Source organism: Delphinus delphis, chromosome 17 (genome assembly GCF_949987515.2).
Source record: "Delphinus delphis chromosome 17, mDelDel1.2, whole genome shotgun sequence".
Lineage (NCBI taxonomy): Eukaryota > Metazoa > Chordata > Mammalia > Artiodactyla > Delphinidae > Delphinus > Delphinus delphis.
In genome coordinates this window covers 20,468,791-20,494,536 of record NC_082699.1, presented here as the reverse complement: position 1 = coordinate 20,494,536, position 25,746 = coordinate 20,468,791, and the positions used below count along the sequence as shown (strand labels likewise).

The 25,746-nt window shown below is 37.9% G+C and overlaps 1 protein-coding gene across 1 annotated transcript in view; it reads right to left on the bottom strand.

The window, feature by feature from the left end:
- Positions 1-25,746, bottom strand: part of ZFHX4 (zinc finger homeobox 4) — a 179,603-nt gene that overhangs the window by 17,405 nt on the left and 136,452 nt on the right. Inside the window, 2 exon segments of the mRNA XM_059994793.1 lie at positions 4,666-4,782; positions 12,894-12,962. Of these exon segments, the coding sequence (XP_059850776.1) occupies positions 4,666-4,782; positions 12,894-12,962 (186 nt within the window).

Genomic DNA, 25,746 nt, shown 5'->3' with positions numbered 1-25,746 from the left:
CTAGATATTTGAAAAAACAATTTATCGAATTTGGATGAACTTAAATCTGAGATAGACTAAAGGATTTTATTACATTTATTAAACAAGATCCAAGTATTTGATATCCAAAGATATGTCAAAAACAAGAATGTTTATTTCATAATTAATTCTGGTATCAAAAAGATGTCTTTCATCTAAAGCAAAATTCTCAAAGCAGAATATATTTTGTGCTATCATTTTTAAAGTGTTAAAAATAAACACTTAAGAAAACAATATGATATATAAAGTTTGCAAATAAAATTTACTGATTCAGGTGTCAGATCAAGTTGTAGAAAATGATTGTCATTTAAGTCAGCAAATGTCTATCAGCTGCTTTTTTCCTGTGAGACTGGAAGATTTTTCTTCAAAAGTTTCCCAATAGTGAGTAAGAATATGCTTCCTTAAGAAAATAATACTATGTCATATTCCCCTATCATTCTTTTGTGTACATGAGAGAATCAGACATGACCAAATAATAAATTGGTCCAGTTCCCTATGGTATCAAAGACTGTCACACACAAGGTAAATGAGAATTTCCACAACTCTTGTTGCTTGCAGGCCTTAGGAACATCAAAAACAGAATAAACCTTCCAGAAACTTCTGAATCTATTCAATGTATAAGTGTGGCCTTATTTTTATAAGCATATATCTTCTAATAGTAGTACTATAAAGGTCAAAAGAACACTGATTTCAAGGTTTGAAACATTTTACTAAGACTTTACACTGGTATACATATTTGATATAATTAATCCATATTATTTTTATGTACATTAATATCATCAAGAATATAATTGCTTTTGAATTTAGGGACATTCATGCTGCACGAAGAGTTAAATTTTAGGGTCACTATTTCATAGCCATCGAAATAACTGTTGGATATAGTATTCCACCCAATATATGGGTCAGCTTCGAGATTTTTTTGTTAATTAACTTAGTTAATTAAACCATGATCTTAATGTAAGCTAGGAACTTCCTAAAGACTATCTTATTTTAAACTGAGAAGAAGTTATAAATAAAGTCTAGACCCCCTAACTCAAGCTAGGCACCCCAGAAATGTGTGTCACTGATAAGAAGCAGCAGCAACAGCAGAGAATGCTAAGATGCAATAACATATGACAAAAACAGACTCTTGAAGATAAAACAGGTCACCAGGATTACTTGCAAAAATGAGGGACATTATATTTTATGCATGCATGCCTCTTCTACTCAAAGGGGTACCATCTCAGGTATTATGGCCTCCCTGGTAAATTATAGGAAATCAACTCTGGGGTCTTTCTCTGAATTGTTTTATCTTAGAAATATCTTATATTAAGTAAAGGCCAATTAATTTTAGGAAGGTTTTAAGTTGTCTGATTATTCATAGTTTATGGTTACAACTTTACTTGAAATAAACACTGTTTGTTACCTTAGACAAAATTTTGAAATGAGATCATAATTCATTTTGTGTTATTAAGGCCATCACACTATCCTCAAAAAAAAAATGTAATTTTAATGCATTTTTAACTAAAACATGAAGCCTAATTACAAATAAGGACTGCCAAATAAATGAGCCCATGATTATCTGTCAGTTATGGGATTATTTAACTTGCATGAGATTACTAATATAAAAATGACATAATTCATTTCAATTCAGATGCTGCCTACTTAATAAATTTTCAATCCCTAAAATACAGACGGTTGTAAAATGGTTTATATTCATAACAAGTGAGGAAAAAAAAAAAAAAAAAAAAAACAAGTGAGGAAAATCCAATAACACATGTGTACTCAAAGCAAATCTTGAAAAAAATAACAAAATGCTGAGTTATTATTTATGAATCAATGTATCTGGTAAAGTTTGAATACTATAAAACTTGGATATAACAGAAGATGGTATTCAACTCCAAATAAGCCTAAATTATAATTACCGGTACAGTATTTTTTCTAATGAGACTAGAATGAAAGGATAATTTTAATTGCAATAATGAAGGTTAATTTCCATCTTTCCTCATGTTTACTCCCTTATTAAAAAGTGGTCCCCTTAGCCGTGGCAGAGACATATTACATTTTCAATGCAAATATATTAATCTGGATAAACTCTATATTAATTCTTGTAGTGCACAGAGCTATAATTTGGATTATAATTAATCTAAAGTGGCACTAGATTTAAATGACAATATAAATGAGGCATTAGGAGGCTTTTCTATTATGAATGAATATTCAACAAATATAACTTGCATATTGCCAAGTCTCATTTTGAAAGCTCTAGTCCTAGAGATTAATGTCAGCAACACAGTACAACAGCTTATACAAACATCATCTTCCTAACATGTGTTAATTCCTTCCTGTCTAAAAAATTCTGTGTTAAAGTGGGGTCACACTGTTTTCCCATCTAACACATTAAGATAGTGATTAACTTATAAATTTGCCAGTACTTTTGACATTTATAACTGACATCAGGAAGAAAACCAATATATACATAAGTGCTCATTCAGTCATTAGAAATACTTACAAGGAAAAAAATCCACGTAATAATTTTTTCACCTAATCAGATTCAATGTAGAAAGCAGAAAACTTTGTTAAAAGTTCATGTTAGTTGTCAGTAATAACTGTCTTGGTGTCTGAGAGGTTTCAAGGCTAAATATTAGCATCTCAGTAATTGCTCTGAGTTGGTATGAAAGCCCATTTTTATCCCTACAGATGTAGTTGGGGAGGCGTTTCTGCAGGGATAAAAATGTGTTTTAGAAAACTATCATTATCCAATGGTCTGTATCCTCTCACATGCCGAGTCCTGTCTAGATGGTACAATTAGATGCCCAAGAAAAGGCAATAACTCATCAGGCCGTTAAGGAGTGATTGAGCCCATTATTTATGTAGAGCAGTAAACTGGGCTGGTGGAGATAGAGCCCTTGCATCTGTGGTATGTTCCAAGTAAGACTCTTGCCTCATTGGTGAGACTGGAGCCATTTTCAAGAGATTCCCACAATGCATCCTTTACAAGGTATTAGTTACTTAAAGCCAAGCACAATGTCACATTCCTATGTATTACGTGAACACTCAACGAACACCAATGTCCTGTGTGTTTTACACATTCTTCTGAAGAATGGGGTTGGGTGGGTGTATGGTCTGCAATCTCTTTTGGCACCACTGTGAGAAAATCACCACTGAAGGTAGCAGAATCCTGCCCTCCCTGAAGCAGTCCATCAGCTAGCCTTGATGAGGTCCATCCTAGACCTAAACTGACTTCCTTGCTATTGCCAGTTCTTTTCAAATGAAGCTTAGATGGCACTACCCTTGACCTTAACTGATCACAAGGTACTTCAAATTCCTTGTCAGTGACCTCAGGAACTGTATTAATATACAGCTAGGGCATCTTTTTTTTTTTTTTTTTTTACATTGCTTTAGGCTCAAAACCAACCTTAGATCTTCTTTGTTTAAATCAAATTAGAATCATATGTTAGCCACTATATCCTAGACCCAAATTTAAATGGCACTCTTCTCACTGGACTCCAGAGACAAATTCAGCATTGAACGGTGTGGGGTGGGTATCAGGGAGGCCCTTCAAATAATTCTTGAAGGGAATGGAAAACTTAGATATGCAAAGACTGAATCACAAATATGGGATAATTCAGGTTTAAATAAACTTGCAAGTGAAAATGATATTTTCTGCCCAACCCAATGTCTTCACAGAGAAAACAAGCTTCTTTAGATGCGGCTGTCATTGGAATTCAAGGAAAAGATAGATGACTACCTGAAACTAATAGGCTTGAACCCATTTCAGCACTTCTTCTGCTTCAATGAGTCCAACATAATAAAACTAGGTATAGCGTGCAGCAAAAGTAGCCAATGTAATATTCATTGGGACCATAGATTTCCATCTCATACATACAAAGCATGGATGAAGTCATATATTTGCCAAATCAAACACAGAAAAAGCCTTAGGTATCCACACCAGATGCTGGCCTAGGGTTTGTTTGTGCACAAGTAAATGTCATGACACGAAGGTTTGTTTTCAAAGACAGTAGCTTTCATTACTGGGATTTGTCTATTCTAGAAGATCAAAATTACCCAGCACCTAATCCCTTCTCAATGATATTTCCTCTTCTTAGGCTGAATCATCTGTAAACTTTTTCACTGGATTTTGTTTGAAATGCCTCAAATAGATGCCCTTAAAAAGGGCAAATTCCTGAGTGTAAGTTGTAAAAAAGCAAGGAAAAATAACATTTATTTTTAAGGTTATGTGGTTTGGGGAGGGGGGGAACACATGTGATTGAATGAAAAAGTTCAAGTGATATCTAATCCTGTGCTTATGAAAAATTAATATGCCATCAGAGGAATCACAAGTATAGCTAAGATTAATGAAAGGCGCTTAAAAAATTACAAGCACACAAACTGATTTGATTAAAAAATAATCTCGCTGGTCGTCCTGCAATATTCTTCAACTTATCCACATCTATTCTGTCAGATGGTTATGATTAAAAATAGGTCAATGGGAGGCTACTGATAGAAATCACATGCAAAATGCACATGCAATGAATAGTAGTGGGAATGTTCAGACAGTTTAAAATGAATAAAAGCTTTTAATAAGCTTTGGGGGGGGGCAGTGAAGGAAGAGCAGATTGCAGGGAATGGAGGTGGGGGAAGGAAAGGTGAAAGATTCTAGCATCTTACCAGAGTCTTTATTAGAGTTTTTGCTTTCATTATTGTCTCTTTCACTTGTGTCTTTCTCATCATCCTCAGCCCCGGCTGTAGGTTTAATAGCTCCTTCTGTCTCCTCACTTTGTTCTTCTGTTAAGAAAGACAGACCAGTCAGTTGGATGGAAAACCCTAGAAAAACACACATGAAAATAAACTATGTGACCATTTAAGAACTTTGTTATTTATGAATCATTTGCAGACATTCGTTCTCAAAAAAGAGCATGAATTTATTAAAAGTCACTATTAGAACCTGCTGGCTATACCAATGCAGGTTTTGTTTTGTTATTTTTTAATCTCAAGCAACTTCTTTTATATCCACTGAGAAAATGTGCCTGTACTAAATTAAAAAGAAATCTTTTCAAAGAAGTACAGTTTAAGATAGAAAAGATTGAAAATGGATGTGAGGCAATTTTGTAATTTCAATAGTAGAACCTTCTAAGCTACATGAACCCACTGCTGCATGGACTTGGATAAATGAACCAAATTCTCAGAAAAATTTCTTCGTTCAATAATGTGATAATGATGGGTTAAATGTAAGACAGGTGTTACTCCTGCCTTTCAGCCCTTAGACCCCAGAGGAATTCTTTGGAATTTGTCAGAGTAAGATCTCAAAACTTCAGTTACACTGGGATTTTATTTTATTTTTTCTATAGGGGGAGCTATACAGGGCGTAGGACAGAAGAAGGTATACTTCTATGACAACCACATCACCCCACACCTCATTCACGGGTTTCACACCAGCTAGATTACATGGAAATCCTCATAGTAACTCAACCCTATTTAATTATTCTGTAAATCTTAGCTATGCCGCTGCTGGTGGATTAATCTGTTTATGCAGTTAGCCTCTATGCTGGGTCTGTGTAGCACTAATCCGTGAAAGGCCCACTGTTCTCTTTCATCCTGCGATCATTTGTCTCTCACTGTGCTGATGTCGCATTTTAATGAATTTTTAGCAATCTGAGTAATGCCAGATAACCAGACTCACAACTCCCCACAGCATGGCATGCTGTTCTCATTGCAGCACAAAAAATAAAAATCATATTTCCCTGTTCAGGTAGGAATTACATAAATTAGGAGAAGAAGGTAAAATGGGATTAGAAGCACCAGGCTACTCAATTTCATAAAATCTTTAATGACCATATAAATTAACCCTGGAAAGGCAAAAGGTCATCGACACCCATTTGCATACACTCTTCTATTTGCTTTTGATAAGCAGAGCTTTTATGCAGAGAACATGATACAATTAACCCTTCAAGAACCGTACAAAACGCAGCTCCGGACATTTTAAGTGTCAAGCATTAACTGAAAATTACACACTGCATAAAATTTTCATTGCAAATGCTATAGTGATTGAAAGGGGAAATCATGGCCCTCTCCACACCCCATGTTTTTTTAATAACGTTCTGACAGCAGAATGAAATATCCACTGTCATATGTAGCAGCTGAGCACCAAAAAAAAAAAGAAAAAATCGCTATTTAGTGCCTCACTTGCCAGCCATGCTCTACAACTATGAGAGCAGAAAACAACAGAGGGGGGCCAGTTCTGGGCTCAATGGGGGAAACTCCAAAAAAAAAACTAAGGGGAAAAACAAGGACGCTTAATACATTTGAAACCAGAGTTTGTTTCGACTGTTAAGTCCTCAAAGGCACCATACAAATCTCTTGATTCCATATTTGCACTTTGCCACTGCACAAAAGCAGAGGGGAGGTCCTTGGGGAGGGGTGGGTCATCGGAGGGTTTGGGGGCAGCTTCCCTTTCAATACATGTGGAAATTGTACTTGAAGAAGAAAGAATCAACCCTCCTCCTGGCTGTAGCCTGCTTTCACCTGTCGGTGATAATCACTGATCAAACCCAGGCTCCCTCCTCCCAGCAGGGGCCCAGGCTGGGTGGGGACAGCGGCCTGGCTCAGTTTGGGAGGCTGGGAGGCTGAGATCATGACTAGATTAGGCTGTGTCCCCGCCAAGTCCACACACGTGACGTGACATCCAGAGTCAGGCCCGCGACCTACGGACGGCCCGTGGCAGAAGGGATGCGAGAGTTCTTGGAGTAGATTTACTGGACCTCTCCCCCAGGGCTGGAAAATGAAGCATCAGAGTGCTACTGAATGTCCTTATCTGGAGGGGACAGAAAATTGTAAGGGCTATCGCCAACTCATGTTCATAAAACATTATGCGTCAGGAGAAGAAAACGAAGATTATGAAGGTACGAAAAGAAAAACTACAGTATCATCTGCGTCTCATCAGACAGTTTTTGCAGGATCCTCTTCTTCATGTTTCTGGTATGTGTCTTAAGTGTGAGAGAAATTCCCAGACAAGTTCTTCTATACATCACTGTGGTGTCTGACCTCAGCCTGACCCTGGCAACAGTTTGAGAAATCTGAATGTGAACAAAGACTCTGTGTCAGCAGCAGGGAGAGATTGTGGGATAGACTCTCCCCGTCAACTTAATCGCAAACAGCAGTTCTGAGGCCATAACTTTGCACGGCTCCTCCAAGCCACAGCTCATAACCTCCAGAGGTGAATTTGCTGGCACTGCCTCTGCTTCTGTGACTGCCCACACTTTTCTTGTTCTTCCTTTGAAGTAGGCAGTCAATTAGCTCTAATGCTCCAGCAATTCAGACCTGTTTTGTGGTTTTGAAGGCGAAAGCTGTTTATTACAGGTAGGCTCTTTGGAGCCATAGAACTTGGCGAATTTTTAATCACGTAAAAAAGAATCAAAGGGTAACTTATGTACACCATAAAGTTTCCTACAAGTCAGAAGTAAAAAGTCACTTTCATTCTTAAAGAGAGTTTTTGAAATAAATTTGACATTCATTTTATAAATAGGCTTCAGAGTCAAGAGTATTCACATGGAGAAACCACTTTTTCTAGAAAACCTTGTAGGTTGGATTTGGGGTCAAGGGCAAGAGTTGGCTACATTCTATTGAATAATTTTCAAGTACCACATTTCATCAACTGTAAAATGCCATAAAATGTAAGATGCTTATGAAAAAAGGAAGACAATTTTATGAAAGAAGGAAAACAGCATATGACATTAAATGTATTAAAGGGATGTCTTAGAACTGAGGGAAATTACGTAAAATTCCAAAATAAGGATACTAAATTACATAAAATTCCCAAATAAAGATGCTAAAGCAGTTTTCATTTTCATCAATAAATTTCTTCAACATGTTACATGTTAATAATAATAATTATTAACATGTTAATAATAATGAAAGTATTATAGCATTTCATAATATTGTTGTATTCACACTGTATATATTTCAATTATTCTTTTGCTTCATGGAAAATAAAAACTATACTATTGACATGTTAAACTTTATGATATGAATGTAGTTATGCTTAAATGCACATTAGGGTACAGTAGAACTTCCCAATTTTCAGATAAATGATAAAACATTTTTATTTTAAAACATTTCAAAATAATAGGAAGAAGACAAAATAATACTATAGTCATATATACTATAAAAGTACAGTACAGTTAACTTCCCCTAGCATTTTTATCATACTAAAATGATGATCTTATAAGTTACACATACACATAAACTATGTTTAAAAGAAAAGTTTTTGAATGAGTAGCTTATTTTCCTTTGAATAATAAAAAATGATTGGAAAATCACTATCAATTTATTCTACAAAATTATATAATTTCGAAGCAAATCGGCTTCAGTGACATGCCTCTGATCTGAACACCAGTTTTGCTTGGTTCCCATTGCTTTATTATACTTGGGTTTGGAAACCCTCTGAGTCTTCTAAGGAAAACACCACCTGCTTTTTAAGCCCATGTAAAGAGGAAGCAGAGGTTAGTGACTCAAACATCTGTAGTTTTTTTTAGGGAGCATCTATTCTAGATACTTGGCTTACAAGAATTCCTTCCTGGGCCCCTTCATTGTCTCCCTGTCCAGTCCCCACTCCCTCCAAATTTATCCTTTATATGATCTACTTAAATTTGACTTCTCTACTTAAAATCTTTCAGTGACTGCCATCACATAAAGAAAAAGCTCAATCTTCTGTACAGGGCAAGAATAGCCGGTCTTTGTCTACCAATCTGGTCTCATCTTTCTTCACTTCCTACCTAGCATTTAACTCTCAAGTATGGTGTTCTCAAATTTTACGGCACCAGAACCACCTGGAAGACTTGTTAAACCACAGATTGCTGGGCTCTATCCCTAGAACTTCTGACTTGGTAGGTTTAGAGTAAGGCCTGAGAATTTACATCTCTAAGTTCCCAGGTAATGCTAAAGCTTTTGGTCCAAGGACCACATTTTGTGCACCACTGTTTAGACACACGCAATAGTCATTAATGCTCTCTTCCTTCCTATAAGACATACCACTCTGTTTCTTTCTCTTATCTAGAACAACTTTTCTCCACTGTATAATCCCCATCTTTCCTTTAAGCCTAGCTTGGGAAATATCAGTTTCATCATACGTAAAGCTGGAGTTAATAATACCCACCTCATGGATTTGTTATAATGTATAAAAATCAGTCAGCACAGAGCAAAACACAAAATAAGTATTAAAAAAATGCTAACTGTATCATTATTAATTGCTTATTTCTCAAAAAAATCTTCCCTGAATATTGAACTAGGAGTAATGTTTCTGGATAAATTTCTTTTTCTTTTTCTTGTGCACTGGTGTCAAACAACTTACCGTAGTGTGTGGAAATTATCTGCGTATTACCTACTTTCTCTAATAGGTACACATTTATTGAAAACAGTGATTGTCTTATTTGTCACTGTGCCAGAAGCACCAGGATTAGTGCCTGGAATTACAGAAGGCAGGCAATACTTGTTAGTTGGAACACTGAGTTCCATTTGGGAAGCAAAATGGGGAAGAAAAGGAGAAGTCCAGACTCTATCCCATTCCTCTATTCCCCTTCAATAAAACCTAAAAGGAGTATTTGTTTGGTTTGGTTTGGTTTTGGTCTGGTTTGTTTTTTGCTTCACATCTTCTCTCTCGACTAAATCACATTCATTATTCAACCCTTTCCAGCCTGGCTTCACATCCATTCCTCTTCTCAAAGCCACCAATGACTTCCATGCTGTGAAATCCAATGGCCACTTTTCTGTTTGCATCTTACTTAACTTTGCTCAATAGATGTTACTACTCCTTTCTCCTTGAAAAACATCCCTTTCTTGAATTTCTTGGCATGAGACTATTGTGATTTTCGTTGTACCCCTCTGAAAGTTCCCCCTTATTCCCCTTTGCTGGGGCCTCCTCCATTAAAAATCTAAATATTGGAGTGTCTCCAGCATTTGTCCTAAGCCCTATTCTCTTATCTACAAAGAATGTCTGATTTGAGGAAAAATAATGATTTCCCTAGATGATTTCATCCAGATCCATTGCTTTAAATTTTATATCTCCATTTGGATGTCTGGAAGGCATATCAAACTTAATATGCCCAAATCAGAGCTCCTAATCCCCCTTCAACATACTTCACTTTGTTTCTCCCCAGTCTCCACCACCTCAGTTAATGGTACCACCATTCACAAAAAGCAAGAGTCATCACTGACTTCTTTCTTTCCTTCTCTTATGTACACAATCCATTGGCAAGTCCCATTAATTCCGATTCCAAAGTATTTGGCATACAGTAAATCCATCTATTTCTTTACATTTCCATTGCCAGTACCCTTAGTCACTTACCTGTATCTTGCAATGGTCTCAAAACTGGGGAAGACTTGCTCTTGCTTTCCCACAATTTATTCTGCATACCTTAATATAATAAAATCGAGCTATTCTCCTGTTTGAGGCCTGCCATGGCTTCCTACTTTGCTTAAAATAACATACATAACAACCCCTTACTGTGGTTGAAATAATCAGGCCTTGCCTACCTTTATGACGTCATCTTACATTGTTCTCCTCCCCACTCACTCATCTCTCTCCAGGTCAGCCTTCTTTCTCTTCACGGACTATCACCAACTTCTTCCCCTCCTCTGTCTGTAAAGCCTTTCCCCTAATTGGGTCCTTCTCATTATTTTGGACTCAGCTCACCTGGCATTTCCTCAGAGAACTTCTCTGACCACTGCTTCTAAGGTAGTGCATCACCTGTCACACAGGTGGGGTCCTCAGACTTTAGTGGGAATCACTGTCACCTGGAGGGCTTGTTAAACCACAGACTGCTGGGCCCCATCCTCAGTGTTTCTAATTCAGTAAGTCTGGGATGGGGCCTAAGAATCTGCATTCTTCCAAGTTCCCAGATTGGGCTGATGCTGCTTTTAAGGGGCCCACACTTTGGGAACCTCTGCCCTACACATTACCTCTTTTAATTCTTTTTTCACATTTGTTGCAATCTGAAAATAACATTTATTTCTATAGTAATATTGTCTAAAAATGAGAGAACTCATTTGCCTTACTTATAACCTATGCCCAACAGTTCCTGGCAATTCTGAGTTAAACTGGTGATTCCTAGTTTTCCTGCTTAGGGTAACTAGGTCTATGGTATGATATCATCAATTAAAAGAGGAGAAGAAATGGTTTTGCAGAAAAGAGAAGTTCAATTTGGAATATGTTATATTTGACTTCCCTGTAGAACATCCCTATGAAAATATTCAGAAGGCATGGGAATATCTAAATATAAAGCTTCTCACAGAGGTTGAAGTGAAGATGTACATTTTGTTTTGTTTTGTTTTGTTTTTTGTTTTTTGCATTATGCGGGCCTCTCACTGTTGTGGCCTCTTCCGTTGCAGAACACAGGTTCCGGATGCACAGGCTCAGCGGCCATGGCTCACAGGACCAGCCACTCTGCGGCATGTGGGATCTTCCTGGACCGGGGCACGAACCCGTGTCCCCTGCATCGGCAGGTGGACTTTCAACCACTGCACCACCAGGGAAGCCCGAAGATGTAAATTTTGGTGTCTTTTTTTTTTACAAAACAATAAAGAAATGTATTGAGAGGGAGCGGTCTCCTTTTAGTCTAATATTTTTGTCATGGTCTTGATTTTTACCCTATTACTTTCAATCTAGTCATTAATGCAATTTTTTGATTGGCTTGAAGTGAGGAGGAAGAACTGAGTTTATGCTACTTTAGCTTAAATATGTTCTTTAGTTTTCTAGGGAAAAATAATATATAAAATGAAAAATAATTACTTATAAATAAAAAAGTATTCATGAGACACACATAGGTGAAGGTAAACTTAACTTTGAAGACTTTTTTAAGAGGGAAGTCCTGAGTTTATATTGGAGGAATGCTTTCATTTACAATTTTTTAAAAGTATTTCAATACCCCATTATGAATGTGAAGGACTTTTTTTTTTTTTTTTTTTCTTTTTTTTGCGGTACGCGGGCCTCTCACTGCTGTGGCCTCTCCCGTTGCGGAGCACAGGCTCCGGACGGGCAAGCTCAGCGGCCATGGCTCACGGGCCGAGCCCCTCCGCGGCATGTGGGATCTTCCTGGACCGGGGCACGAACCCGTGTCCCCTGCATCGGCAGGCGGACTCTCAACCACTGCGCCACCAGGGAAGCCCCTGAAGGACTTTTTATAATCATGTTTTTGTTATTCTGTATAACACATTATTATTCCAACTGTATAAATCTGGAAACTGGAATCATGTTTATACAGCAGAAATAAATGAGGTGTGTTGTAGCAACATGGGTGAAATTCCCCTTAAATTATCTGAATATAATGCTCCTAAGAAGGCAGAGTCTCCACCTTTTACCACACACATAAGCACGCAAAGCACAGGAACTAGTGATTGTATTGACAGGGCAGTAAAAATCCAATCAGCTCATCAATTACCAAAACTAACTCCACCATCCAGGTTGTTTGACTTGGGGAAAAATTATACCCAGCTTATTGACGTATACATTGTGTAAAACTGACCATTTAGGTAAAACTTCATTGTGTGTAAATGTAGATGTGAGAAATTATCCAGCATAAGTTACCTGTTCTTTAAGAAATTGCTTTACATATGCATCCAAATATTGGCTACATTTGATTTAATTTATTTATTATATACTGGGTTGGCCAAAAGGTTCGTTTGGGTTTTCGTCCGCGCTGGCAGAAAATCCGAACGAACTTTTTGGCCAAGCCAATATTTAATTTATTATATATAATATTGATATATTCTATATAGGATTTAAATGATTTGTATAAGGGATCTGATCAGTTCTAATTAGAGCAGTTCCAGAGATAGTTCATTACATAAATTATGAGAGTAACAAATGTAGCTCATTCAAGACAGACAAGAATAAGACCAATTACCTGAGGTCGCTCTCAACTGCTGCTCTGTAAGATCATCCTCACAGGTCCTGGCTCCCAAAGAGGCAGTTTCTGCAGAGGACATCAGAGTGAAAGGTAATCAGCATGCCATGTTCAGCTCTGCAGTGTCAGCCAGCATCACAAGAACCCAAAATTTGGCTTTCAAAGAGATAAGCCTCAGGCAGAACTCAGGTGAATCTCTGGCACACCTTACATCCTAGTGGCTGGAAAAATGAGCCCAGGGAGTGGCAAGATTAGATCTAATTCTCAATAATCAGCAGCACACAGTGAATTTAATAATACAGATAAAATATGGAAACAAGAAAGGCTCATTCTGATTTTTCCCACTTGGTTATTTGGCCAAGCCTACATGTTGTAATGACAATGGCACATTACATAAACTATGAGCATACTTTTACTTCTCTGTCAAGGTACCAAAAAAAAGAAAAAAAATACTCAATATATGGTAGCTGATGTGAGAGACCAAAGCAAAAAACAAGCACTTGAAGAAACCTGAAGAATATGTCCAAGTCATCAATAAATCCACATCTTTATTCTGATCTTTTAGGTGAGCTCCAGAGCAGAAGTGCCGGCAATGTTTGCTGTTTGCTAAACTTATCCCCAGACAGAAATCATAGGTTTCACCTAGCTCCATTCTTCCTTTGGGTTCCCTGTCGTAGGGAAATCTATAAAAAACAACTAGACTTCAGAAATCACTTTCCACACCGTATTCTTTCTCTACTGACTCAACACATGGCGTTGATTCCATTTTACAAAGTCTCTTGTCACGTCTGTTTCTCTATTCTTCTGTCATCATCTCTTTCCTGACAGTTTCAATAGCCTCCACAACAATCTCTGGAATTCCATGTCTTTCCAATCTAATATCTCATAATATCTCAAGAGCTATCATTCAAGAAAGTAAAATTGCTTGAGTAAACATCATGACCCTAGCACTGGATTTTCAGTATATTACTTGACCTCTTTAAGCCCTGATTCCCTCATTTGTAGAATACAGATATAACTACATAAATAATCAACAACCATAAGAGAAAATAATCCAAATAAAGGGAAAATATGATATGGTCTTTTTTTTGTTTGTTTGTTTGTTGCGGTATGCGGGCCTCTCACTGTTGTGGCCTCTCTCATTGCGGAGCACAGGCTCCAGACGTGCAGGCTCAGTGGCCATGGCTTACGGGCCCAGCTGCTCCGCGGCATGTGGGATCTTCCCAGACCGGGGCACGAACCCGTGTACCCTGCATCAGCAGGTGGACTCTCAACCACTGCGCCACCAGGGAAGCCCCTGATATGGTCTTTAAAATGAGAAAAGGCCGTATCTCGTTGAGAGGATAAAAAAGCTGTCACACAATCCTTACATTGTTAAATAGACTCAAGTTTATCTAATATTTCTAGGCAATAGCATCTGTGGTTGATTCTGAGGGCTTTAATTAAACAAATAATTAACCTTAAAATAGAAGTGCACACCAAAGCACTATTATTGCCTTCACTAGTTGTTTTTCCTGCTACATACAAAACCTTTGGCCTTTGATGGTAAACTATTTAAAAACAATACAATCATAATAAATACCCAGTGCCCTTTCCCAAACAACAACAACAACAACAAAAAACAATTATCTTGTAACTATATCTTAAATTAGTTTTGAAAAAAAGAATTTGTCATCAGTCTTTGCTTATAAATTAAGGAATAACTTCCAAAAACTCACAACATTTGTGTCCAATCAATATGTCTCTCAAGAAGGCCACTTCTTCCTCCTGGCAATCTCTCATACCTTTATTCCTTGATCAATATTGTTCCTTTTATATTTTGAATGTCTTGTTTTCTTCTCCTGTTAAACTCTCATTCTTCCCTCAATACCTAAAGCAAGTGTCACCTCCTCTGTGCTTTCATTAACAATTAGCTTATACATATGTCTCAGTACTTTTGATGTATTGTGATAACTTTTATATGATTCATGCCTATTTCCCCAAGAAACTGTGAGTTCCTTGAGAGCTTTCATTTTAAGAGATTCTCAACCTAGGACAAAGTGAGACATATCAAAGTCACCTAGGATACCTTTATTCAAAATACTAAACCACACCCTATATCCTGAAACAGATGAATCTCAAGATGAGAATTTTATAAAAGCTTCCCAGAGCCTCAGAACTCTAAATTCAAAGCTTCCTCAATTATACCAAAAACAGAGAAGTCATCTTACATATATATGTGTGTGTATATATGTATATATATATATATATATATATATATATATATATATATATAAACGTGTGTGTGTAAAACCATTTCTTCCCCTCTTTTCTAGCAAAAAACAATTCCATTTTATCAAAGAATCCTTACCATTTCACACACACACACACACACACACACACACACACACACACACACACTTCAATGTATTAAATAGTCTTGTTCAAATAGATATCAGTAGTAGCTAAGTGAATTTGACCAAATGACTGCTACTCTTTAAAGATTCCTGAAAATAAAAAGAAAACAATGACATCTTATTAAGTTTGTATCTCTGCCAGATACTGTGGTAAACTATTTGTGTAAAAACAGTCATGTAACCCTCACAATAAAATCATGAGGTAATGCTTAATCTTCATTTTAAAAATCAGAAGCCTGGAGGCTCCAAGATGTTAAGGTCACTTGCCCCAGGTCCCGAAGTTTGAAACTGACAGAGCCTGAAATGAAACCCAGGTCAGTATGGTAAAAAAGTCTGAAATTTTGGATGTGTCCAGTTTTAATACCACAGTATTTAGAAGCTTATAAAGGTTTTCCTACCTTTGTAAAGGCCAGAAAACTAAGTGTGTGCATGTGGAGAGGGGTGGGAAGGAAGCGGGAAGAAAGCAACTTTTCACTAGTCCTGTGAAATTTCTGATATTTCATAAAAGATTACATTCTTTGAATATAAAATGTAACCAAATAATAGTTTGGTGCCACATTGAAATCCTTGCATTTAATAGTGATTTAAGGAAATGTGCAAAATGTCAAAATCAAAACAGTTATTTAATCTCACAAATTAGATCATGTGGCACTTGGAGACTACTCCGAAGAGAGTGACTTGTGCAAATAATTTTATAAAGGAATGTAGTGCAGTATGCCACAGAATTCTTTCTAGATCCTCAACAATAGTGCCTCCTTTATACAAATGATATAAATATTTTAATAAAGGAGATTTTAACTTATCAAATAAACTGATTATAGTTTTCTGCCTGTGTTAAATGACATGTTTAAAGCCTACTAATGATACTTAGCACCTTTCAATATTTCACTTTAATAATTGCTCTGTAATAACAAATCTGACTGTTGTTAACATGATCTGTCTCTTTTGCTGGTGATTTAATTAGATTACTAACTTGTGTTCTCTAGCACCTGACCTTTCTTATTTAATACTATTTAAAAATAAGACCACTGGGACTTCCCTGGTGGTGCAGTGGTTAAGAACCCACCTGCCAATACAGGGGACATGGGTTCAAGCCCTGGTCCGGGAAGATCCCACATGCTGTGGAGCAACTAAGCCCATGCACCACAACTACTGAGCCTGCACTGTAGAGCCTGCAAGACACAACTACTGAGCCCACGTGCCACAACTACTGAAGCCTGCGCGGCTAAAGCCCGTGCTCCACAACAAGAGAAGACATCGCAATGAGAAGCCTGCGCACCGCAATGAAGAGTAACCCCTGCTTGCCGCAACTAGAGAAAGCCTGCGTGCAGCAACGAAGACGCAATGCAGCCAAAAATAAAATAAATTTATTAAAAAAAAATAAGACCACTGATAATTCATTCAGTATTCTACTCTATTCTGTCAATTTTTTGATGATACACATTTGAAAATGATACCAAATTATTTTTATTAACACAAGGTAGGAGTAATTGCTGCATTTTCTGAGGAATAGTATATTAATTAGCACAATCACCATCACTACCACCAACATTTTACAGCATTTGCTTTGTGCCAGGTACTGACTGATGCTCTTTATATGTGTTAGGACACCTCAAGCAAGAGGCGGAGCTATGATTCGAACCCATATAGCTTTATTCAGGAATAGCTCTCTTAACCACAATGATATACTGAACCATATTTTTTAAATCCTAAAAGTGGCTTTCTTTCTGATTCTGTAATTATTTCTCATTTCCCTTTTTTCTCATTTGACCTGAGTTCTGCTAATCACCTTTTCCCTTACCCCAAACCAAATGGTTACATCTCCAGAGACAATGCTTAAAACCTAAATTTTGGGCTTCCCTGGTGGCGCAGTGGTTGAGAGTCCGCCTGCTGATGCAGGGTACACGGGTTCGTGCCCTGGTCTGGGAGGATCCCACATGCCGCGGAGTGGCTGGGCCCGTGAGCCATGGCCGCTGAGCCTGCGCGTCCGGAGCCTGTGCTCCGCAACGGGAGAGGCCGCAGCGGTGAGAGGCCCGCGTACCGCAAACAAACAAAAAAACCTAAATTTTTAGGGTTCTTACTCCTTTTAATTATGAGAATGAAAGCCCCCACCACTCTCTCTCTTTTTTTGTCCTGCCACACCTACTCATAAGCTTGTCCACCTCACTACTCCTTTTTTCCTTCCCTTGTTTGAATAATATTTATTCTGTAAGTTAACTGATAACTTTCAGGCATTCAATCTTAGTTCAAAAGTCATCAAGTTCTTATCTGGCAAATCTTGATTTTTTTTTTTTCCTGCAAATTGGAATAATACTTTAAAAAAACTATATAATCCATACAAATCTAATGATCAGGGCAAGATCTGGAATTTTTAATTTTTTAAAGCAGTCTAGATACACAAACAGAGAATTCTAAGTTTAAGATTGCTGTCATTTGGGAATAAATCTAATCTAATCTGCACTTGATTATTGCAGAAGCCCCGTGCTTTTTATATTCTTATCAGCAAATCTGGGAAGCGTTTGGCACAAGTTCAGTGGAAGTTGGAATTTTTAAAATAATGGTTGAATGTTTAAGTTGCTAAGTATAGTACTAAGATAGTATTTGCTTACAAAACGTCCATGTCTCAACCCCTCCCATTGATATGTTAATGCATTAAATAATCAAGTGCATCACTATTTTTAGTAAAATGTTTAGCACATAAAATAAAAAATACACCACCAAACAGAGTAAATATTAAGCTAATTGGTCTAAAGTAATAAAGAGAAAGAAAAACATTTTCTGCAGTCCTAGGTCCTAGATAACATTTTGAGTTCCACTTTACTTTCATCCATTAAAAAAAAAAAATATATATATATATATATATATATATATATATATATATGCCTATTCTTATTTTATAATTGGAGAATAAGACCAAATTCTGAAAGAGAATCCACAAATTTCAACAGCCCTTCTAGCTCCTCCCCCCATTTTTTGAAGTCCCTCCTCTCTCTACCTCAGCTCTGTGACTCATTGTAAAAGGTATCTTACAGACTGGGAATACAGAGAAGATACTTGCAGCTCTCTAGTTTCAAAATAATAAGTGAATACTTGTTGGAAACCTGTTAGGTGCTAAGCACGTAACATGCATTTCCTTACTCCATCCTCACAGTAAATCTGTCACAGAAAAGCCATTGCTTTTACGGAAGAGATGAGATATCAAAGCTCAGTTTGTCCAAAGGCACAGAGTGGCAGAACGTAGGATTTCAACTGAGTGAGTCTGATTCCAAAGCTCTGGACTCTCCCCTGGACAGGGGTGCCTCCAGCCAGCCCCCAGGACTCCTGGGCCAGGAAGCCTAAAAACTTCGAGTTTCCTACCTCCTAAAAAAACAGCTCAAACCCCTTCAAAGCAGATTCACCATAACAAGATCAATATTTAGAAGAGCACATCAAATTCAACATTTATTACTACCGTGGTAGTTCACATTTTAATAAAAATCTCTGGACTTGCTTGTGTGTTGCAAAAGAGAAGCCTGTTTCCAGTTGAAGCAAGTTTGCAATTAAAAATGGTTTCAAGTGGTCTTCTCCATCCTTTTCCTATGTGGATACAAAGAGTGTGCTTCTAAAAAAGCTAAGCAACTCAGCATGTTACCAAATGGTTTTGAGTAACCAAGCAACATCATCATTGTTGATCTGCAGTGCTTTCTCTTAAATTAGTTCTTCTAGGCAGTAATAGATTGAAGTGCATTGGATGCTCCAGTGTCAATTACCTGAATGGGGCTGGAATTGTAATTTTTTACTTTCTGAAAAAGTAAAGCTCCTTTGCCCTGCCCTGTCTGGTTTTACCCAGAAGTTATTTTTATATAGTAAGGCAGTAGTATCTCCTGGGGCCTCCCGGCCAGGAATGTGTGATCACTTCTTTCTGCTTCTTGAATCATCTATGACCTCAGTGTAATGGGACCTAAAATAATTTAATAAGTTCCTGATATCAATTAGTTTCAATAAATTACTCATACATCTTCTTAAGGTCTCACATTTTAAAGTGCTGTTACTGAAATATTTTTTCTTAAATTTACTAATGCCTAATACATCTCTCCATATAAGATTCTATTTTATTTGATTATTTTGAAAGGAAAAGATTGCACTTCTCATATAATTTAGGGATAATAGCACATTCCCATCTATCAACCAGTTGCCCAGTTATCTAGACGCGAGTCCTTATAGGATTTGTGACAATCTCTCTTTATATTGTCTAAAACGATTTTCATTCCTTAGCATACTATGCTGGCTTGGCTAGGTTTCTCATTAACACAGGGACATGTCTTGTCCACACACGGATCCCTAGCCTACCCAGTAGGAACATGTGGAACACTGCCTACTTATTTCAACACTTCGTTTTCTATCTCATAGCTAGTTTTTCATCCTTTACTTTCTACTCCACAGTTGCCAAGTTTTCTGAATAGCCTCATATTAGGTTAAAAGCCTTGCAAAGTTATTTTTTAAAATAGAAAAGAAAATAAATGTTTAGTCAGCAGGGCATCTTTATCACGATTTCCTTTAACTCTATCAAAGACCCCTTACAAGGGTATCGTTTACTCTAAGGGAAGTTGCATTCCTTTATCTCAGTCATTATTTGGTTCTTAGAAATTTCTACAACTTCTCTCACACTTTCACGTCAAAGACTTCTGTAATGATAGGTGCTTCCCTCAAAGACTGCATTGTTTTAAAATTACTGCAACAATACTAGAGTTGAATCACAACTTAAAAAAATGTTTTCTGGGGCTTCCCTGGTGGCGCAGTGGTTGAGAGTCCGCCTGCCAATGCAGGGGACGCGGGTTCGTGCCCCGGTCCGGGAGGATCCCACGTGCCGCGGAGCGGCTGGGCCTGTGAGCCATGGCCACTGAGCCTACGCGTCCGCAAACGCAGCCTGCGCGTCCGGAGCCTGTGCTCCGCAACGGGAGAGGCCACAACAGTGAGAGGCCCGCGTACCAAAAAAAAAAAAAAAAATGTTTTCTGGACTCTGCAATGATAATCTGCAATGATTTCATCATTCCCAAGATTTTACTTCAATCATATTCAATGAGTTACTTGGGCATGCTTCTTTGGAACCATTATCCATGAAACCATCATTCACTCTGGCTGTGGAGAACCAGAGAAAGTAACCCTGTGTTGAAATAATAGTCATTTTTTAAAAAACTATTTGAGAGTCATTCTGTTTGCTTGAAATTTTGAGCAAAGATAAAAGATAAGAAATCAGTAACATAAAAATAGCCCACTTCTGCTATAGCTAAGTGGCCCTTAGAAGCCTATGTTGTTCAAAAACAATTTCATTTGAAGAATATTGACTACTCCTATGTATATGTTTGTGCTAGGGAAAAACAAAAAAACAAAAAAACAAAAAAAACAACCATGGACTTAAGAAACAAACACACTCAGGCTTGAATCCCAGCTCCACCACTTTCTAACTACTTGAAGAAGCAAGTTACTTAGCTTCCCTGAAATTCAGGATCCTATATGTGAAAATGGAAACAAAAATACCCAGATTTCAGGGGATAATAAGAAGTAATGTTAATAAATATATAAAGCATCTAGTACTGAGTAATTAGTAGATGTGTTCACAGATGATTCTTCTCTGGCTTGGTCCACACTGCTGAACAGAAGTTATTCAAAGAAGAGACTACATCAATTTGGTATATTGACATTTTAGATTATAGTTATATGTAATGGACTCTCTGTCAATCAGTTAAGTGTTTTAAGCCTTTAAAAGATCACTATTATTTGTGTAGATATTTTAGAAATAGCAAATGTTAACAAGACTAAACATTGGTTTCCTAAGCAGCATAGTTTGTAAGTTCTTTTTTTTTTTATCCCTAAGCAAATTTTACATATGCTGCAATAAAAGTGGTATGTGAACCACATTGTAAAGACTGTTCAGTTCACAGTAGTTTGGCCATTTACAAAAGGTATAATGAAGGAGATGAACTCAAAGGAGTTGTGGTGATGGACAAGTCAGCCCTAGGTTTTCCCTAGCAAGAGAGGGATCCTCCCCTCCCCAATTCCAAACTCCCACCATCAGTATAATATTAAGAGAAAAACTCAACCAGAAGTCAAATCTCAGAATACAGGTCTGCAAATGTGGCATTCTCCAAAAATCAAAAAATCTCCATTTATACACAAACATTGGGTCAAGTAATTTTCTAGACTATTCCTTACACTGCAGTCACCTAAATCATATGACCTACTGAGAACATCATCAAAGCACAAAACATTTATTTTTTTTCTCCGAAGCAATCCCTAATGAACCGAAGACAGTACGTTAGAGCTTTCACAAAGCCAAGTTAAGTGAGAAAGGTAAAAAAATAAGAATTAAAACTCTGCTTCAATCCATGTAGATTTAAACTGATCTATTAGCATTTTGGAGCCAGTCTTCCTATTATAAAGTGAGGATAAAGTGGTCTGTTCTGCTTGCCTCACAAAGTCACCGTAAGGATGAAGTAGAACTTGTTATCATCACCTCCAGGTGATCATGCAAGACAGGGAAATACAATCTTTGTACTACACTTTCTAAATATTGAACGTCTTAAATACGCCGACATGGAAGGCACCACTACTACTTATAATAAACGATCCTATACAGTTATATATATGGGGGAAATGATTGCTTCCCATGTGCAGGCTTATTTATTTTGTGAATTATACATGGCCATAAAAGAAAATCCTCAGATGACTAAATCAATTCTTTTTATCAACACTGTAATTGTTGAAATAAATTTATCAATAACCTAAGATGGAGAAGTTCCCTAAATTATATGTAAATAATCCTCGGGTTATTACTGTTCAGAGTTTTCTACATTTCACCACATTAGGAAAGGTCAAATTTATATAATCCTATAGCCCAAATTATACTTACAAGAATTGACCTGGGCAATGATGGATACAAACATAAGTAAAATAAATCTGGAGAAGGAAAGTTAGTGAAAGTATGCATAGTCCCAGAAAAGGAAGATTAGAAAGGCTAGGCTGAAGCCAAGAAGGAAAAATGTACTATTGGAACCTGCTATGAATTTTCAAGACAATACTTATGCGTACCCATGAAATGTTTATTTAATAAATCACTCATTAATGAGCAGATTGATGAGATTTGGCACATTGTTTCTTTGGACTGTATTAGTGGCAGAAAAAATGGTTTCTGAGACACAGCCAATTTTTTTCTTCTTTGTCTGGATGCAAGTATTGCAAAGGGTCCCTTGATCTGGGCAAAGTGAGTGTTTTAAGCAGGAGATGCCATGATCATATTTGCATCTTTGGGATGCTATGCAGGGGATGGAATGGAGGAGGAAGAGTTCGGTTGTTTAAAAAAAAAAAAGGACACTGGAACATTCATTGTACTTCCATCTATTACCTTCTAGAAGAAATCATGGATTAAAGGAAGAATAGTGATTCTATTGGAGAGAAAAGGAATGTTAAAACATCCAAGATTGGGGTAAGAGAAAAGATGATGAGCTCAATTTTGGACATGAATTAGAGGAGAGCTGATGAGTAAACATTTAAGTTTCTGAAACTAGATTCTAGAAGAGAAGTCTGAGTTGAAAATCATTTGGAAGAAGTCATAACTAATACTAGTGAGTAGATGGCACTCCTGAGGAAGAACACATAGCATACAGAAGAGGACAGCTGAGGACAGAACCCTAAGGAAGGAAAATTAAGAAGCAAGTGGCTTGAAGATTACTGAAAGAATACAAAAGATGATGATGGAGAACAAAGAGGTAGGCACAAGACCCTGGAGTGATCGGTAAAACAGTGACCAAAGGACTTTCCAGAGGTTTGAGGCACAGCATAAAATTACACAGAGAAGTAAAATAAGGCCCTGGTGATATTGTGAGAGATAATGGTGAAAGAGGCAGTAGAGGGATGGTACATACTTCATAGAAGGAGTAGATAGAACTTGCTGATGGGTCTGATGAGGAAAGTGACAGAAGACGACGGATCAAAGATGATTCCAATGTTTTTTGCCCAAGAAATTAGAGGAATGGAGAGCCTGTTTACTGAGATGAGGAAAAGTGCAGGTGGAACAAGTTGGGAGTGAGGAGAAGGTTTGGAATCAGTAATTTGGAAAATGTTTGGTTTGAGATGATTTGTTTATATACCTAAGTAAAGGTGTCAAGTAGGTAAGTGTGGCAGTGGGGGCAGAGAGGAGAGGGCGAGGGAAAGAGAGAAGGAAAAGGAGAAGGAGATGTAGGAGGGAAGGGAAGGAGGGAGGGAGGGAGGAAGGAAGGAAGAGGTCAACATATAGATGCTCATTTAAGTCCTTGAGATGAGATTGAATAATATCACCTAGAGGATACATGAGGGTACATGACTGAACCCAGGATACACGCTTACACAGGACACATCAAAGGAGGGGATGCTGTGAGCAGTCCACTCCAGCAGGGCAAAGCACTTTATCCTTGACATTGTTTAGAATTGCCAGTGCGTGGTAAAAATAATCATCAAGCAGGCTAAACTTTAGTCAGTTTTATTACTGTTTTTAAATTCCTATAGGAATGCTGCCACTTTATTGCCTGAACGGGGGTGGAATAGTCACACTATCCCCTCCTCAAATAAGAAGAAACCAGTGAAGAAGACTGAGCAAGACCAGTCCATGAAGTAGAAGATCCGGAGAGAATGGGGTATGGAAGCCTCATGAAAGAGCCATTTCAAAAAGAAGGGAGAGGTGAACTTGTTAAAAGTTGCTGGTTGGTCAGATGAGAATTAGGAATTGACCATGATGTTCGCCGAAGAATGGGTGCTTAGAGTCTTTGACCAGAGCTTCTTCTGAGGAGTGGTGAAGGCAAATGCCCCCTGAACGTGGGTATAAGAGAGAATGAAGACGGATGAATTGGAGGAGTCAAGAGCAGACGATTCTCTGAGGCGTTTTGCTGTAAAAAGGATCAGAGAAATGGAACAGCATGCGGAGGTGGCTGGGGCATCATGGGAGGGTTTTTTTGTGTTTTTTTTTTTTTTTTTTTTTTTTTTTTTTTTGTGGTACGCGGCCCTCTCACTGTTGTGGCCTCTCCCGTTGCAGAGCACAGGCTCTGGACGCGCAGGCTCAGCTGCCATGGCTCACGGGCCCAGCCGCTCCGCGGCATGCGGGATCTTCCCGGACCGGGGAGCGAACCCGTGTCCCCTGCATCGGCAGGTGGACTCTCAACCACTGCGCCACCAAGGAAGCCCACGTGGGAGGGTTTTTGTTTTTGTTTTTGTTTTTATGTAGAGTGATGTAGAGAATGTCAGTACGAGGATGGTGATGAGCTAGTGGTGAGGGAAAATTAATGATGCAGAAGACAGTGAGGCAGTGACAAGTGTCAGATGATGGATCTCATAGCATCCAGATGGGTGTGGATTTCTGAAGCAAGTGTGAACGGGGATAGAAGTCAAATGATCACAGAAGTCAATGGAAGTTAGGTTAGAACTTAACCTCATAGAAGCTGGAGGCTGTCATGATCATGACAAAAGTTGGGGATGAGAGTTGGGGGAGTACAAAGTTACAGAGGAGAGTTAAGAGGTGTCAAAATGAATGAGAATGTTGTAAAACAGGGACTAGAAAAGAGGGCCAGATAGCAAAAGCCATTTTGTTTTAGCATATAAAATATTCCTATTGTCCTTTTTTGTGATACCCAGTGACAGAAACCATTTTTGCTGAGTAAAGATTTGACCAGTAATCCTATCTAGCTATGAGCCAGGACCACTACTTTTTCCTTGTAGATACTATGGAGGCCATGTAAGCAATAAAATTATTATCAACAAAAATGAAAACCTTGCAGAACATAAACGCTCTCCTATTAAACGCTTAGATTAAGTTTTAGGGCAACACTATCACATTGTATTTTTCATAATCTTTCTAAGTTTGATCAAAAAAACTTACATGTGATGCACATAGCAGATGAATTTTAGGATTTTGGTACAAGGTGATGAAAATATCTCAGAAATGTACGATGACTTGGTCCATTAAGTTTGTTGTCATGGCTAAGTAGATGAAGTAACTCATGATCATTACTAATGGAAAAGGTGATGTATAGGGCTTCCCTGGTGGCACAGTGGTTGAGAGTCTGCCTGCCGATGCAGGGGACACGGGTTCGTGCCCCGGTCTGGGAAGATCCCACATGCCGCGGAGAGGCTGGGCCCGTGAGCCATGGCCGCTGAGCCTGCGCGTCCAGAGCCTGTGCTCCACAACGGGAGAGGCCACAACAGTGAGAGGCTCGTGTACCGCAAAAAAAAAAAAAAAAAAAAAGGTGATGTATAAACTAAAACCAAATTATCATAAACATCTTATGATTAAACCAAACCAAAAAATAATTCTGCAAAAATTTAAAGATATCGCTATTCTAAAATACATGATAATGGCAAACAGGAAAAGTGAACCTTAATACGTGTGGACACTTCACAAATGATGACCAGAATTCAAATACACGAAGGGGCAAAATAAACAAAAAGCCCTA